At 32.9% G+C, this 18815-nt stretch overlaps 1 protein-coding gene across 1 annotated transcript; it reads left to right on the top strand.

Moving 5' to 3' along the window:
• Positions 1-4668: 4668 nt before the first annotated feature.
• Positions 4669-14106, top strand: LOC127705491 (putative ammonium transporter 1). The gene is made up of 10 exons (XM_052209817.1): positions 4669-4756; positions 5692-5928; positions 6362-6459; positions 7161-7298; positions 7597-7827; positions 8194-8332; positions 9015-9109; positions 10417-10543; positions 10873-10986; positions 12979-14106. Exons 1-10 carry the CDS (start codon positions 4669-4671, stop codon positions 13170-13172), a joined length of 1461 nt encoding a protein of 486 aa, XP_052065777.1. The 3' UTR covers positions 13173-14106.
• The last annotated feature ends 4709 nt before the right edge of the window (positions 14107-18815 follow it).

Consider the following 18815-nt stretch of genomic DNA (forward strand, 5'->3'; position numbering starts at 1 on the left):
TGCAAGTGCACGTATACATGTAAATGTATAAGACTTTGATTGATTTTGGAACATTCAAATACGAAATAAAAGATGAATTTTGGTCTGTTTTGTAGGGTTCTTATAACAACTCAATTTTCAAACAGTTACAGACTGTCCGTTGAGATTTTCAGCCTGACATAGGTTAAGCGAGGTATTGATATTCATTTGCATAAGGTCGATTTCTATCCGACGGAGCTCATATTTTTGCGGATATTTTTGGTTAAGTTAATGTCAGATTTACACGTACACGTAGAAGTGAAACATTAGATATCAAGTTATGATTTTAATCAAACTATTATGAAGTCTATGTCTCCCAAACGCATGTAAATAAACCCTCTTCGTAGCCGACACTGCTAAAAAAATAAGTTTCGGGTTAGGTATCTCTTCTTTCGACAGTTCTTAAAATGGAAGGTTCAGGAATTATCCCTGGGGACTCACCCTTCATATTATTTATCTCGCTAACACGAGGTATAACAAATACACTATATTTACATTGTTTAGGGGAAGGGATCTCCACTTTTTTCAGGATACTTGAACATTTTCCAACTAATGAGACCATCCTATATAGCATTCAATTCTACTGAACAGAGGGAACAAGAAAATGTATGGTTCATTTTTTTTCCAATTCCTCGTTGATTTAAAAAGATTATTTTGAACTTAGGTGAATTTGAATATTCTTATGAGGTCCCTTTAGGTCAGATAGCCCCTAACGTGTCTACGTTTTATACATCCCTGACTTTCAAATGGTTAAGTTTAAGTGTTCCTGATGAAGGTTAATCCAGAAAAGCGCTTCGAACGCACGGAATTTAAAAGTGTTATCTTAATTTATAACTATTTAAACTTGACGATTAAATTTGTTTGCTTCTTGTTCCGATACAAGTATGATTAAGAACTGAACAAAAACAATCAGTCTTCAAACTTATTTTTGACCTAATAATGAAGCAAAGTAACAATTAGAGATATGTTAGTTAATGCTTATCAAAATAACGACAAGATTTATACTAGAAATAGTTTAAAATGAAACAAATTGGTTGACATGCACAACTTATAGATCCCATGATAAGACCACCAAACTACACATTTTTGTTTAGGGGCCAGCTGAAGCCCACCTCCGGGTGCGGGATTTTCTCGCTGTGTTGAAGACCCATTGGTGGCCTTCGCCTATTTTGCTCCTTGGTTGGTTGTTGTCTCTTTGACACATTCAGCCCCATTTCCATTCTCAATTTTATTGATATTTAATAACCCTCCATAAGAGTTCATAAAAATTCAAGGGAAAGCCATTTTAGTTCAGATATGAATTTACAGATTCCTGGAAAGAAAAAACGCCCCAGAAATTTGTCGTCTATCCTTAAACTATGGACAAGTTTGGGTGCATTAGACCATGCATGTGTTTAAGCAATAAAAATTATATGCGTATTTAGAATTTTGCATCAAACGTGATGATTTCAGCTTTCCAAATGTCAACTTCCCATTTTTAAGTAGAACACACCCACTTTACATACATGTATCTCAATTATTACCATACGTTCGTGCATGTTCACATTCATTAAAAGAGGTATACAGATACAAGGTTATGAATAGGTCTTTCAATGCAAATTGTATTAAAAAAAAAAAAAAAAACATGCAAAATTTGTAATATCTTTTCAACTATAGCATTTAATTTTTTTGGGGATATATTCAATTTGTTGAAAAAAATCTTTGAAGTATATTTTTCAGACTTTTATATTCAAATTTCTGTACTTTTTATATAAATTTGTGAGTGAAACAAATAAAAGGTAAATTATCCCTAACTATTCTTAAAATGAGTTATTTCATGATTTAAGCATTTTTGAAGCAGATGCGATTGTCTTTAATGATCTTCGCTAACGATCCAGACCTTAAACTTAATGTTTTGCTTGATCAGTCTCGATATTATTTGTTTGAACTATTTTCCCAAGCTATGAAAAACATTAAGCAAACCATGCAAGTTTGTTTTAATTAAACCACAGATGACGACGATTAAACAAAACAAAAAATGGCATTATCTAATTTATTCCGCAACTAACTACCTAAAGCCCGGAAGGATACTGTAACATGTATTTTATTAGTTCTTAAATAGATCCGGAATCTGCCTTACATACTATCAAAATAAAGTCAACGTGCTTCATGACCTTTACTGTCTGTACATATAATCAAAGCACTGACGTACTACTACTTCGGATGACCCCAAAGATATGATGGCTGTTAGATAAATAGTACAGAACTCAATCTCCCTGTTGACTGTGAGAAATCACTTGCAGTTGTTTTATGTCCAGTATCAAATATTTGCATACAATTTAGGACGATAACATATTTAACAGTTGACACTGAATGGGACAACTGAAAGAGAAAAGTGCAAGGAACTGTCTGAACGCCGGATAAGGAATTCAAATCAACGTTCGCAGTCTGACAAATTGTCAAAAACAGACGCCCTACCGCGAATATATGTCTTCCGATTCCTATTCCAACACGTACATGTGTATATAAAAGTTAGATTTGACTTTGAAATCAAAGGGTAGGGCCAATTTCCCCCGGAATCTATTTCACAATAGCGGCAAAAAAAAATCTTTAAATCTTTACTTAAATTCACAGTATCAAAGCTCCGTAAGTGTAATTATAGGTTCTTACAATAATATGGCTAATTCTAAAACAGATGCTCGGACCAAAGGTATAAATGCCTGAAGGTTGCAGAAAACCGCAAATGTGTCAGAATTTGTCAAAAGTTTAATATTTATCCCTAAAATGCAGTAGTGGTACATTCTCATTGAATCTAAAACCAAATTGCTGTTTATAGGTAAATCATGTATTGCAACTTGTAACTTGTTGAGTCCAATCGATTTTGGTTTTATGGTAATATGTTAAAATTGTTAGAAAATGTAGGTTTGACATTTTATTTATTTTGACTCCGTGTAAAACTAATACAGAGGAAATTGGTCCTATCTCATCCAATGAGCCTCTACATTAAGTTTTCCGTGAGTAATCTTAAACATAATTTTGAAAGAATTTAGCGCAAAATTGCACCTCAATGAGAAATGAATCGGTATCCTGAAACCATCGGCTACATGTATATCATAAATAGATATTCTATGCACAGGAAACTAGTACGGGTTATTTTAGAAACAAATCCTTACAAAAATCAGTTAACGAAAGGAGCATTTTTTTTTGCTGTTCTATGCATCTACTTAAAGATTATTTTTCATAGTTATCAAACATTTTTTCTTGAATAAAATGATATAATATGTATGATGTGTGTTGCGTTTATCATACATGTACGCTTATAAATAGATACTTTAATCGTGTACACTGATCATTATAGGTGTCAAACCACCAATTTAAAATCCCTATCTGTTCAACCAAATTTTGCAATTTTCACAGCTTTCTAAATATTTTACCTTAAGTTTAACTTCATAGAAACCAGGTATATCCTGAATCGTAAAGGTATCACCTTTCTACATGCCAATTTTCAACATACCTTTAAAATCTTATAAGAAAGAAGAGACCTCCCGAACTGAGGTACCACTAAAAATAACCCCTGGTTTTCTGGAAATCTTAAATTAGTATACTATGGAGCGCATTAATCCTCAATGTTTAATGCAAACTCATAGACAAGTAAATTTTAGCTCAAAATGGTCTTAATATATTTCTCTTTCACCAAAAGTTTCATTTCTGCAAATTTGTTGGTTAGTTTAAGTAAACAATGACATCAAATGCACTATTTGTTGTCCGAGTAGGCCTACTTTTACATAGTTCTAAATTGGAGGGAGTAATTGGTGGTCTGACACCTTATAGAGCATAGCTGTCTCCGTAGTTTTATCTAGATGTTCGAATACCAACAATGGTACTTTCATTCATGATATAAAAACAAATTCTTAAAACTGGATTTCAATACTTAAATAATTTAGGCATTGAATGATTTTAGAATACGGACGAATACTAACAATATCTTTTGATGAAAATAATATTCATGTATTATCTCAAAAATGAATGTTGAGGATAATGTATTAATATAAAAGTTTAACGTTACTAATCAGTAATATTTTAAACACCTCAAGTCCCTGATAATAAGTGATACTTGATCGATCGATCATGTAACATGAAAATCGATGTGAATCTATTCACCTCCATTAAAAAAAAGATGAATAAATGCATTTAATTCAGCATGTAAACTTGCAATTACACTCAAATAAAAGGTCAAAGTATAAAGGTAAAATTCTATCATATTTGACATCACCAAAATTTAGTTTTTTTGTTGATGGTACAGGCCTATACATATCACGAAAAACTGTTACAAACATTTCCAACCGTGAACTTGTACTAAATTGAACGGTACTCTCATTACACAAAGTTTTGGATGTACCATTCAAGCCCGTTTTGTGTGAAAATAAACCCTACAAATAAACTCTCTTAACATTCTTATTTTTCCTTTACATATATCTAAATAAATTCACGTATAATTCATATTCAATATTTTATTAAGCAAAATGAACCCATGTATTAAACACGTGTTAGTCGAAAGTAGTTACAGTTCAGCGGGTAAAACTTTCGAAAAAATTATATCAGTTAATGAAATTTCCGAAGGAGTTATTACTTTTCCTTTAAAGTTACTTTTATATTCATCTTTTTTCAGTTATGCAATGTGGATTTGCATTCCTAGAGGCTGGAGCAGTACGGAGTAAAAATGTCACAAACATTCTTATTAAGAATGTGATGGACTCTTGTAAGTGGACTTTACACTATTTTTGGGTTTATAAATATTCGTCATCACAATGACCACTAGGTCTACAATGATTATGTAATTTTCATAAACATAATTTGGTTTTACCCCCAAAACAATAAACTTAAAGAAACATCATTACCGTTCAATGACACAAATGACAAAATCCGTAGGTGCACGGAGATTAAAATGATCCGGATGTTAGTATCAATGTTTCTCTTTCAAAGGATAATTAAATCGATTCCGTCATATTAATTTCCAGCTGATAGATCTTCCTAATAACTTCCAGAAGTAATAAAATAAGTATTTCAAAAGTAGATTTTTACAGAGTTACTGAACTCTATCTATAGCAAAATATGGCATAACTAAACAGACCACTGTAAATACAGCGTACTGTAAATATTCCGTGTGTTTTATAAAACAATCTTATAGAATCTTTTTAATAGCTTGTTCTTAGGAATGGTATATATATTCATTTAGAATATTACTAGTTATGAATAGTTTGGTGCATGATTTTTTTTTCTCAATGTTGTGTTTTGTTTTTTTTTTGTCTCGTTTTGACGAGGTCGAAAAAGCGAAACATGCGTGCTGTTTCAAACGGCGGTGGCGTCAACAATTTATTTGTTTGAGATTAAGTCAGTTTATAGGGAACCGCAAGGGTTTTTTCCATTGTATTTGGTATGCAGTTGTATTAAGATTGGCACATCTCATTTCCATGGAGAAAAAAAAATATAGTATTATAAATATGAATAAAGGTTTCATATCTGAATGTTTTACACAATATATTTTACTTTGCTTGTTCAATTTTTTACTTCGGAAACATAGACAAAAAACACCCCTTTACACATATACATTTTAAAAGGTGTTTTGGCCTCTTTTCAAATGTTTACCATGTTTTTAGTATGTATTTCTAGTATTTTGAGTATTTACTATTTCAGTTGTTGCTGGTATTGCTTACTGGATATTTGGCTATGCATTTGCCTATGGCGATGGTGGGAAAGCACAGAAATTTATTGGCGCCACATATTTTGCTTCATATGATATGGCAATGGACCAGTATGCGAGCTTCTTCTTTCAGTACACTTTCGCTGCAACGGCGGCTACCATCGTCTCAGGGGCTGTAGCGGAAAGATGCGAATTTATAGCTTATTTTGCCTACAGTTTCGTTATCACTGGTAATTTGTCATAATGTTATAAATACAAGTACGTTCGTTGTATCTATATAAAAAAAAGTGTCCGCAACTTTAATTTCGTATATTTCGTTATTTTTGGTCACATTGCAATCAAACCAGAGACATGTTATATGGGTTTTATATGTTATATGTGTCTGATCAAAACAATTGTAGAATTTTGAATTTCATCCAAGATTGTCAAAATACAAACTGCATTGGTATTAATGATATTGCAAAAACCATGATATATAAGTGATATCGACAACTTCTTTGCATGTTTCATAACAGTCAAACGGATATTAAACGATACTTTTGCTATATTTAATGTAATCATTGCTAATAATTTGTATCAAATACAAAAATAATCTTTGCTGTTGCTTAAGGAATTTCATATTACTTTTAAAAACCTTTTAATATTTTGATAATGCATTTTTAGGATTCATTTACCCTGTTGTAACACATTGGGCCTGGGGAAGTGGATGGTTGGTAGATGGACACAACTATGGTGGAGACATTGGTCAAATTGCTTACCAGGTATTTAAAAAAATCAAATCACTTCTTTTTGGAAAATATGCTACACAACGTTGTGAATGATCTTCCAAAATTCCACCTGGATCGTTCATTCGGCATTCTTAAGATTTGCCATGATAACTTCTTACATTTTTAAAAGCATATGCCACCTGTGCTCGGGTGAGAATAACTCTTAAGACTTCTAGTATATAGAACCCACATTTGATTGTAACTTGGGTCTAAATGGTGTGTTTCAGTTACATTTTTTAAAATTAGACTAAAGTCTTAATTTTTTGACATTTTTTTTTTATTATTGAATGAATACCAAGACAATACATTGCATTTACATTGTATTTAATTTCCAGATAACCACCATGATGACCCTTTAAAACGTCTGACGAAGGATTGTGACGATTCGCCGTTTCAGAATCTAAAGGACTGAGTAATTTAGTTAATCACAACCGTTTTTGGTCACTTTTGAAAATATTACCCAGAATGCAATTAGATTCTGAAACGTCGTAATATTGCTTCGGTTAATTACTTTGTTCAGTTTAAACAAATTATTACCTTTCAGTAAAAATTGTCTTTACTTGTAAAATAAAATTGAAAATGGAAATGGGGAATGTGTCAAAAAGACAACAACCCGACCAAAGAGTATCTTTTAAACTCGTATACAAAAGGTAGCCGTGTAAATGATGTGCTAATCTTGTATTATCTTTATTCAGGATTTTGCAGGCAGTGGTGTTGTTCACGTTCTGGGTGGCGTTTGTGCTTTTATAGGAGCTGCACTTTTAGGACCAAGAATTGGTAGATTCCAGAAAGGTTCTAATGTTGTTGGAACTCTGCGAGGACATTCCGTGCCTGTATGTCATCAACCTCTTTATACAAATTATCAACTGTTTAAAAAAAAAGTCCTTTTTATTAATATCTCTGATATCAAGCTGTCAAAAAACCTAAACATTAAGGTTATTTCAATTTCTTTTAACACCTTTAAAAAATATGCCTGGATACCATTACAATTTACATAGTGCTGTTTAAAGGAGAGAAAAAAACAGAGATACAAAACTTGACACATTGCACTTGTTGTTAAATTGACTTTTTCATGTATACAGTATACAATAAAATGTATAAGTTTTAACAATTTCTTTATTTAATTTGTAGATTGCTGCTCTTGGAGGTTTTATTCTATTCTTTGGATTCTTGGCTTTCAATGGAGGATCACAGCTCACAATTAGTTCTGAGGGAGATGGCGCTGCAGTAGCTGTTTCTGTTGTCAATACAATAATATCTGCCTCCTTTGCTGCCTTCGGTTCACTCATCATAAACAGGTTACATATATTTGGAAATACGTGGAGTTTACTTGTCACCATCAACGGAGCTTTAACGGGAATGGTAATATTTTCATACTTTCTCAGCAATAAATTATGCAATTATCCTCAGAAATTGATTCACAACTAACACGAATGCAATGGACCCCAGCTCTAAGTGTTGCTGCACTATTGGAACCTTTTGGTTTTGACGATATTGTTTGATCCAAAAGTTATTATGACTAAACTGGTTGATCTAGAAATAATTTTTACGACACTGTTGGCCCAGACGTCATTTACGAGGACACAGACTGAGAAACATTATACACTAGGACGAAAATTGAATTTCTAAATTGGTCCATTTGTGGGACGAAATTTAGTTTGTAATTCATATAGTTTATGACAATATCTAGTAAAATCTGCATAATAATATTGTTCTTTTTCTTCTCAGGTTGCTGCCTGTGCTGGATGTAACCAGATGCATCCTTGGAGTGCTGCTGTACTAGGCTTGTTTGCAGCTATATCTTATACATTGTGGTCCACAGTAATGAAAAAACTTAACATCGACGATCCTTTAGACGCCGTTGCAGGTAGGAGAGAGATTTTCCGAAGTCTTCACTATCATATTTTGTCTAGTGCATCCTTTTCTTCGAATGTAAAAAGTAACCGTTTAAGCAGTTGTGATTTTTAAATATTTTACTAGATAGTTGTTTGGACCATGGAAGTAAAATATAATACTTCCATGTTTGGACTAATGTAGCGACATGCATATAAGATATAAAACAAATCTTTCTTTTCAAGGCTGCACAAGTGTTTAGGATTAAAATATTTCTTTGAGCAACGTTTATAAACATTGCAGGGATAAATATTTTTTATAAGGTCACAACCTTCCTCGGAATTATTTAGGTTTTAATCTTGCGAAAACAAACTTAGTTACTTTTCTCGTTTGAAGTGTTTTACATTTGTCATTTCGGGGCCTTTTATAGCTTACTAAGCGGTATGGGTTTTACTCATTGTTGAAGACTGTACGTTGACCTATAGTTGTTAACTTCTAAGTCATTTGGTTTCTGGTGGAGATTTGTCTCACTGGGAATCATGTCGCATATTCTTATTTTTCTATTTATGCTAATTGTTTAAACTATAATGCCCAATTGTACTACATGGCAAAAAAAAATATAAGAGTACGTTTTATACAATGAATAATTGGACCATTTTCAGAACAAAGTTTTTTGTGTAATTGATTGACTTAAACTGAGCTTCATGTTTTGTCAGTACATTTTGGAGGAGGTATAACCGGCGTTATCCTGATTGCTTTCCTAGATAAAGATGATGGTATACTGTTTAACTGGGACAAAAAGTCTGGTCTGGTAAGCAAAGATACTTATCATTTGTTATTGCTTCAAATTTGTTCATCCTTATTTTTTCCTGCAAGCGGACAGCTAACAAGTATATAAATAAACTTTTGCTTTATTTGTATTATGAACAGAGATCGTCGCCCGGTACCCTGCTTCTATTTTGTGTGAACGATTATATTTAATTACTGTTAACTTCAGAGTTAATCTAGGGGTCCTCTTTGCAGTCCGCGTTTAAGCAATGCCAATGTCTTTGACAGGAGAGAGAAGATACTAAGGGGGCAATAAAAAAAAAACATAAGTCGAAGCTTTATCATAGCCAAAACGAAAAACGACGACGAAGATTTTTCATAGCCAAAACGAAAAACGACGACGAAGATTTATCATAGCCAAAACGAAAAACGACGACGAAGATTTTTCATAGCCAAAACGAAAAACGACGACGAAGATTTTTCATAGCCAAAACGAAAAACGACGACGAAGATTTATCATAGCCAAAACGAAAAACAACGACGAAGATTTGTCATAGCCAAAACGAAAAACGACGACGAAGATTTATCATAGTCAAATCCAAAAACGACGACGAAGATTTATCATAGCAAAAACGAAAAACGACGACGAAGATTTATCATGTCCCAAAACGAAAAACAACGACGAAGATTTGTCATAGCCAAAACGAAAAACGACGACGAAGATTTTATCATAGTCAAATCCAAAAACGACGACGAAGATTTATCATAGCCAAAACGAAAAACGACGACGAAGATTTATCATAGCCAAAACGAAAAACAACGACGAAGATTTGTCAAAGCCAAAACGAAAAACGACGACGAAGATTTATCATAGTCAAATCCAAAAACGACGACGAAGATTTATCATAGCCAAATCGAAAAACGACGACGAAGATTTGTCATAGCCAAAACGAAAAACGACGACGAAGATTTGTCATAGCCAAAACTAAAAACGACGAAAAGAAAAAAGTCCCAAAAAAACACAACACAGAAAACTCGGGGCTATGTCGCATTTAAAATCACGATTGGGAATTAGAATAACTATAGATCATTAAAAGTCAATGCAAAAGTTGACTGTACTCGCTATAAGGTACAAAACGAGCCTCTCTTATTCTTCCTGTATTTAAAACTTGTACCATAAAATTTTATATTTTCAAACAATGAACAATAAACACGGCATGTATATATATGCATGGATGTTAAACATTGAATATTTAAGTTACTTTGTATCTTTACTTTTCTTTTATTTTTATTATCGTCTTAACTATCATATATTCTGGTAAAAAAAAGAATATTTATTATATTTTACAGAAACTTGGATGGCAGTTTGTTGGATTAGCTGCTATTATAGGCTGGTCAGCATTGTTTTCCCTGTTAATATTTGGTATCCTCAAATGTTTTGGTGTGCTTAGAGTACCTCGGGAAATTGAAGATAAAGGTTAGATTTTTTCATAGTATTTAATTTTTTTAAACGGGAAAATATCCACATTTATTTGATTTTACATACTTGATGTTTTTAATATGTTGTCTTTTTTATTTTCAATTTTTTTCTAGTCGGACGTAAGATATGTACAGGTCGTGTGCTATCAAGATAGAACTCACGAAATATGGTATAAAATCATGCAAATATATCATAATGTTCAAGTCAAACTACTTTATTTATCAAACAATCTTTCATTTATCTACTTAAAAGTAACCCACATAATAAACCTGTTTTCGTTTCTAAAAGAGATCAGATGATTCACGTATGTTTTATTCTGTATTTAGGTTTAGATATTCCTAAACATAATGAGCCTGCCTATCCGGTGGAGGCATATGGACATGGGCATATAGAGAAGTTAATACAGATCCTAGAAAGACAACCCATGGTTGTAACTCAAGGTAATCATCTTGTTTTTCTTGCAAAAAATTCACAACTTTGTGTGATAGAATATTATACCAAGAATCTTGATAATTAGTTGCTAAAAATATGTAAATGGTTACAGAATTAAATATATTTGAAGATCGTAAATATAGCATCAAACATTACTGCTAGGGATTGATTGATTGATTGGTGTCTGTTTTACGTCCAGTGGCAAATATTTCAGGAATATTGAGTCATGAAACAAATTAACATTAAATCTAAAAGGAAGGATATGTTAAGTGGGTCGAAATTTGAATCGCCACTAGAAATAAGTTTATGTTTTTTTTTAAATATTAAACACAAGAATACAGTCAACTTTTCTTAATGTCTGATTGCATTTTTTCAAATGCATTTAAGCAAGATATTCTAAACAGATGAATTAGTCAAATCTAGTCAAACCAAATGGGTGTTTCAAATGGTAAAGTGTTTTTTATTTCATTTTTAGTCATATTGGTTTTTGTTGAGCAGAAAGCTGGACATAGGGATAGTGATCCGGCGGCGGCGGTGGCGGCGTTAACAAACTTCTTAAAATCTTAATATTTCAGAAGGTAGAAGACCTGGATCCTTCATACTTTGTATATAGATGCCTTATGTTATGAAGTTGCAGTCTGTCATATGTCCATTGTCCTTGACCTCATTTTCATGATTCAGTGACTACTTGGAAAAAAGTTAAGATTTTTAGTATTCTTAATTTCTCTCTTATTATGAGTAATAGGATAACTATATTTGGTATGTGTGTAGCTTGCAAGGTCCTCAAGCCTGTCAGACAGTTTTCACTTGACCTCGACCTCATTTCATGGATCAGTGAACAAGGTTAAGTTTTCGTGGTCAAGTCCATATAGCAGATACTATAAGCAATAGGTCAACTATATTTGATGTATGTAATGATTGTAATGTGTACATGTGTACATGTCCAACTGGCAGGTGTCATCTGACCTTAACCTCATTTTCATGGTTTAGTGATTAAAGTTAAGTTTTTGTGTTTTGATATTTTTCTTCTAATACTATATGCAATAGGTCAACTATATATGGTGTATGGAAATATTTTAAGATGAACATGTCAGACTGGCAAGTTTTGTTTGACCTTGACCTCATTTTCACGGTTCATTGCTCAATGTAAAGATTTTGTGTTTTGGTCCTTTTATCTTAAACTATAAGCAATAGGTCAACTATATTTGGTGTAAGGAATTATTGTAAGGTGTACATGTCCAACTGGCAGGTGTCATTTGACCTTGACCTCATTTTCATGGTTAAGTGGTTAAAGTTAAGTTTTTGTGTTTTGATATTTTTTTCCCTAAACTATATGCAATAGGTCAACTATATTTGGTGTATGGAAATAGTTTACGATGTTCATGTCAGTCTGTCAGGTTTTATTTGACCTTGACCTCATTTTCACGGTTCATTGCTCAGTGTTAATTTTTTGTGTTTTGGTCTGTTTTTCTTAAACTGTAAGCAATAGGTCAACTATATTTGGTGTATGGAATGACTGTAAGGTGTATATGTCTGACTGGCAGGTATCATCATTTTCATGGTTCATTGGTCAATATTAAATTTGCATGGTTAAGTTTGTTTCTTATATACTATAAGCAATAGGTCAACTATATTTAATGCATATATTGATTGTAAGGTGTACATGTCTGTCTGGCATGGTTCGTCTGACCTAGACCTTATTTTCATGGTTCATTGGTCAATTTTAACTTTTCCTGGTTAAGTTTGTTTCTTAGAAACTGTAAGCAATAGGTCAACTATATTTTGTGTATGGAATGATTGTAAGGTGTACATGTATTTCCAGTTTGGTTTATCTGACCTTGGCCTCATTTTCTTGGATCATGTTAAGTTTATATGATACTTTTAATAAAGCTTTATATTTAGGACTACCAACATAAAATCAATGATCAGTAAAGCAGTCGAGACATTTCACTCTTGTTTTTTACATAACAGTTACTAATTTACGACATCTTTTTTTTCAGGATACACAAAAATGGCATATGAAAACGAGTCATACACAACAGAAAATGAATTTCAAGACAAAGGTGTTCATGAAACACCAGAAACGTCTGCAGCTGTAAGAATTAGGAATGGAACTCCTTCAAACGGACATCGAACAATACTAACAATAAGTAATGGAACAACACCGTCTACTGCTGGTGCGACTAAAATGTAAAGAAAAATGAAAGCTTATTGTACTTTATGGAATGATGATTCAGGAACAAAAGTAGATGCAGGTCATAGACCACTATATCTATTTAATGATGATGAGTAAAATGCAATATTCATTTTTATGCGCCACCTACGATAGTAGAGGGGCATTATATTTTTCGGTCTGTGCGTCCGTTTGTTCGTTCGTCCGTCCGTCCGTCCGTCCGTCTGTTCCGCTTCAGGTTAAAGTTTTTGGTCAAGGTAGTTTTTGATGAAGTTGAAGTCAAATCAATTTGAAACTTAGTACACATGTTCCCTATGATATGATCTTTCATATATGAGTTTTGACCCCAATTTCACGGTCCACTGAATATAGAAAATGATGGTGCGAGTGGGGCATCCGTGTACTATGGACACATTCTTGTTAATAATATAAATACACTGTAATGTCCAAAACAACAATAATACAGCATAGCTGTTAAATATATTAATGTAGATAAATGTACAAGTGCTGAAAAATGTTAATATGTTTAATTTTTGTACTAATGAAGTTAGACTTAAAAAATGGATAATGTATTATATATTTCTTCATTTTTATACTAAATGGCTTAGTCCAATGTGTATATAGTATTTGTGAATATGTGATATTTATGTCAACAGCATTTAGGAGGGTCTGGATGGGGTCCGTTATTTCTTCATTCTTTTATTTGTTAGAAAATTTTTCTCTATGCTTTAATTGTTTTGTCCATTGTTCTCTATTCTTTATATTTTAGCAGCCCATTTTTCTCTATTCTTGATTATTTTTGCCCAGTTTTCCCTTTTTTGTATTTTTTCCCTTTATTCCGCACTTTTTGCCCATTATTTACTATTCTATAAACCCATTCCAGATCCTCATTTAGGTCTGTTATTATTTGTTTCATGGCAATTTAGTTACCTTTTCAGTAATGATTTTGAATTCCATTTTATGTCGTAGTGATAATTATATCATTTTTTAAAATTTTTTCTTGTTTATATTTCTCTATTAACCCATGCATGACACGCTTTTTTTATCTGTTGAAAGTATTGGCACAATAAATATTAGACCCAATAAAATGTTTTCCAAGAAAGATAAACTTTTTTTAGACATCGAAAGTGTCACCTTCCTCTGTCGATCACAAAATTTGTGATTAGAGGTTAGAATCTTTATTTTAGTTTTTGACTGTAGAGTTCCATATTTATATGTTTATAGGTACATGTATGCCATTCATTAAATATTTGGTAAGTTTTCTTGAATTAAACATCGTACATATAAAATTGAAAATGGAAACGGGGAATGTGTCAAAGAGACAACAACCCGACCAAAGAGCAGAAAACAGCCCAAAGCCACCAATTGGTCTTCAACACAGCGAGAAAATCCCACACCCGGAGGCGGGCTTCAGCTGGCCCCTAAATAATAATGTATACTAGTTCAGCGATAATGGACGCCACACTAAACTCCGAAACATATAAATGAACAAAACTCGTACCAAATTGTCAAATATAAAAGGCCCCGGGATGACAAAGTTTAACACAAATCAAAAGAGGAAAACAACAGCCTGATTTATGATGACAAGACAAAAATTGAAAAACAAGGGAAACTGCGAGCTACTGCTCTCTAATGATACCCCGCCGCAAGTGGATAATTTTAATAGTGTAAAAATATGTAAGTGTTCGGTAAACAGGGAAGTTGTTAAGTGATGAATCTGAAAACGCATCACACGGTAAAGCTGACTTGTATAAACCCTGAAACCAAATTTCAGAAATCCTTGTAATGTAGTTCCTGAGAAAAATGTGACGAAAATTTTCAACTTGGATGTCATGTGTAAAAATATGTAAGTGTTCGGTAAACAGGAAGTTGTTGAGTGATGAATCTGAAAACGCATCATATGGTATAGCTGACTTATATAAACCCTGAAACCAAATTTCAGAAATTCGTATGATATAGTTCCTGAGAAAGATGCGACGAAAAATATTCATGGGACGGACTGACGGATGGACGGACGGACAGACAGACAGAGGGTAAAACAGTATACCCCCACTTTTTTTAAAGCGTGGTATAAAAATGACAGACAAGCAACTACTAACCACCACTGGAAAACAAGATATTGGATGTGGATAGGCATATGCAGAATGTGGCGGAGTTAAACATGTTTTGTAGCGCTCATTGCCTAACACGGGACAGTGATGTAACAATAAAACATAAAACAACTGTCAAAAGCAGTTGGAACTGGTTCCAAGGGCTCATCCAATCAAGATAACATGTTATCACGAAAACAAAAACATGAAAACAACAAAATGCAAAAAGGACCAATCTAACAGTACTCGCAGTTACTGGAAGCTAGTTAAAAGCCCAGTTACACCTTAGTATAAAGTATGAAACCATGTTTTACCAGACCAAAATATCTATATGTGCAACTCCAACGGATTTAGTACAAAACGCCGTCAGCAGTCTAAGAAAACAAGACTGTGCAATATAATATTTCATCAGCAGGAAGAAGAGTTGATAATCTATATACCTCATGGTCTGAACTTTCCGTCAGACATATTTGCGTTGTGTTTGGCCTCATTTTCATGAACCTATGGCCAATTAAAAACTTATTTTTTTTGTTTCGCCTGCGACGAAAGTCGCGGAAAGCGAGACATATGGATTGCGTTTTGGCCAGGGTGACGGCGAAGATGTTTTCTGCTTAAGTTAGTTTGATAGGAACGAATTATGATAGATCATTGATATGTATTATAAAGTTGCGTTACTATCAGTACATATCAGTTTGACGACAATTTTGAGTCCCCTGGCCCTTAGGTCATGGTCCAGTGACTTTGAATAAACTAGCAATTTTCAATGTTAAGTTTTCTGCTTAAGTTACATTGATAGGTACTACTTGCAATAGACAACGATATTTTCTATAAAGTTACATTACTGTCTGTACATCTCAGTTTGTCGACCATTTTCAGGCCCTGTCCACTAGATCATGGTCCAGCGACTGAATTAATAAGCAATGTTGCTGTCTATCAGATTGTCTTTTTCTGAATTTTATGCCGACAGGCGAAACATAGCTCTGTGTCAACCTATTTGCTTTGTCATTGGCCTCATTTTCATGGTCCAACGACCAATTAAAAACCTCAGTTCTTTTATCACGTGATGTTGTTATGAATAATAAGACAACTAAAGTTAGTATGTAGAATCTATTGCAAGTTAGCACATACTTACAACTTCTCGTCCAATCAAATTGCTAGAATTTGCCTTCTAATTTTCATAGTACATACTTTTCCCGTGTACTAAGTAACTACGCATGAATGACCACAAGGGTAAGATTTCATTGTATCGTAATCAAGATATTAAAACAAATATTGCCACTGGCTATTTTGAAATAAAATACTGTGTTCCAAATTAAATTAAATAGTTGGTAATATAGTTTTCACATTGATTTTAAAATATTCTGCTATTAAAATCTTTGGATCTAAAAAATATTTTTGACGATTGCAAGTTTCTTTCATTTAAATAAAGAGTAACAACTACCTTGATTAGAGTACAACGCCATCTTAAAATTGTGATAATTTATCATCCATGCAATTACTTTGTACACAAAAAAGTGTATACTATGAAACCTTGTGAAACCTTATTTATTGATGTCGTGTAGTGTCTGTATACCATTGTAATTGCAAAGGTTTAACAGAATAAAGATATATATAAGAAGGGAAATTAAGGCAACTTGATCTATTTCGTCATGAATTGATTGATTGATTATTGGTTGCTTAATGTCCAGTGGCAAATATTTCATGCATGTTCAGGACGATGTCGTGAATTTAAAAACCGTAATAATGTCGGAAGAGAATGTGCCACCCATATATATATACATGTTCTGATACATCTTTTAGTTTTTACTTTGAAATAAAAAAAAAACTAGTATCTTTGATCTATTGGTAGTTGCTTTTTAATGACTATCCGCTAGACTATCTATGGGGACATACCAGGGGCGGATCCAGCAATTTTTAAAAGTTGGGTTCCAACAAAGGACACAGGGGAGGGGGGGGGGGTCCAACCATATGTCCCAATTCAAAAGCATTGATCGTCCAAAAATGGGGGTTTTCCCTCCCGGATCCGCCAATGCATACTATCTATATGTTTCAAATTTAGTATAGCTTTTAGTTTTACTGTGAAATTGAAAAAATGTTTTCAAGACATGAAATGCTTCCACTGCAATTTATTGCCTGCTTTTGGTCAATTTATTTTGTCATCTTTCCATGTAAGGAAGTACATGTATAGTAAAACACCGCCCTTTATACCTATAAACATACCTACAACAGCAGCTATACCATCTTTTCATTCTGGAGTCAAGGGCCTTTTGAAATCACATATTTCACAATGATACTAGTGAATAGATTTACAAAACTTCGTTAATGAGCTCCGTTTTACAAACACCTGTGATACAAGTAGTCAGCCAAAATAAACTATCAATAGATCAATTAAAAGGTTACTCGAGTTGTAAATATGTGCTAAATTGGATAGTCTATGAAAAGGTAACTTTCATTAGAATATAGCAAAGTACTCTCGACCAATGAAATTGCAGGATTGGATGCCTCTTAATTGTGAAGAATGAATGTAAATCATGTTCTTAGTAAGGGATTATCCTATTATTTGGGTCTATTTACAGTTCAAAACAAAGAGTTTCTATAAATGAGTTACAACTGCCCCGAAGCACATTTATCAGATTGAAAGGATTTTATATCACACAGTGATTGAAACTGACTAAAAGTTGAATTGTGAAACAAAAAAATCTCAAAATAAGTTGAGGTTTACTGGTGCAGTAAAATTGGTACCGTCAATGTTATTATGAAAATATTATTAACTTCAAATTACTATAAAATTAAACAATACTAAAGCAATGCAAAAAAAAAAAAAAGAAAAAAAATCTTTCAGAAAAAAAATGATCTAAATCTTTAGCTTTCCAAAACTTTGATTACTTTATCAGCGGTTGGGGAGAATAGTTATTTCCAATACATGTATTCCGATAAAAAAAAACAGGAATTTAATTTTGAACATATTAAAAACTTTTAAGGGCATTATTTTTGAACATTTCCCTGACATAATGAAACAGTATTTGATGTAAAAAGCCGGACCAAATTATTGGCTGTGAAATAAAATTTAGTTGTAACTCAAATGTATTAATTGATTTAAACTGTAAATAAAAAAAGGATAATTCTTCACTAAAATATTACATGATTTACATTCATACTCACAATCAGGACACATACAATTCCTACCTTTTCTTTCTACTGTTGTGTCACCTAATATCTATAACGCATTTTAAAAAAAAAAATTTCCCAAATGATACGAAAGTCCTCACATCACTAAAACTAATCCATAAATGACATGCCGAAAAAGGAAGTCATGCATCAATTATAAACATTGCACTGACAATGAAACTAATTCTTGAATAGATCATTTGAGCCTTGAGCACTTTACAATATTCTAAGTTTGTAAGAGAATGATAATCCCTTACTTCATGATAAGTACTCGCTAACGCTCGTACTTATTCATGAAGAAAGGGATTATCATTCTCTTACATATACTAGTAAACATGTCCGTCAGAAACGGTTCATTTGACCTTGACATCATTTCATGATTGATGACAACTTTTCACGACGAAAA

Source organism: Mytilus californianus, unplaced genomic scaffold, assembly GCF_021869535.1.
Source record: "Mytilus californianus isolate M0D057914Y unplaced genomic scaffold, xbMytCali1.0.p SCAF_6, whole genome shotgun sequence".
In the NCBI taxonomy this organism is placed as follows: domain Eukaryota; kingdom Metazoa; phylum Mollusca; class Bivalvia; order Mytilida; family Mytilidae; genus Mytilus; species Mytilus californianus.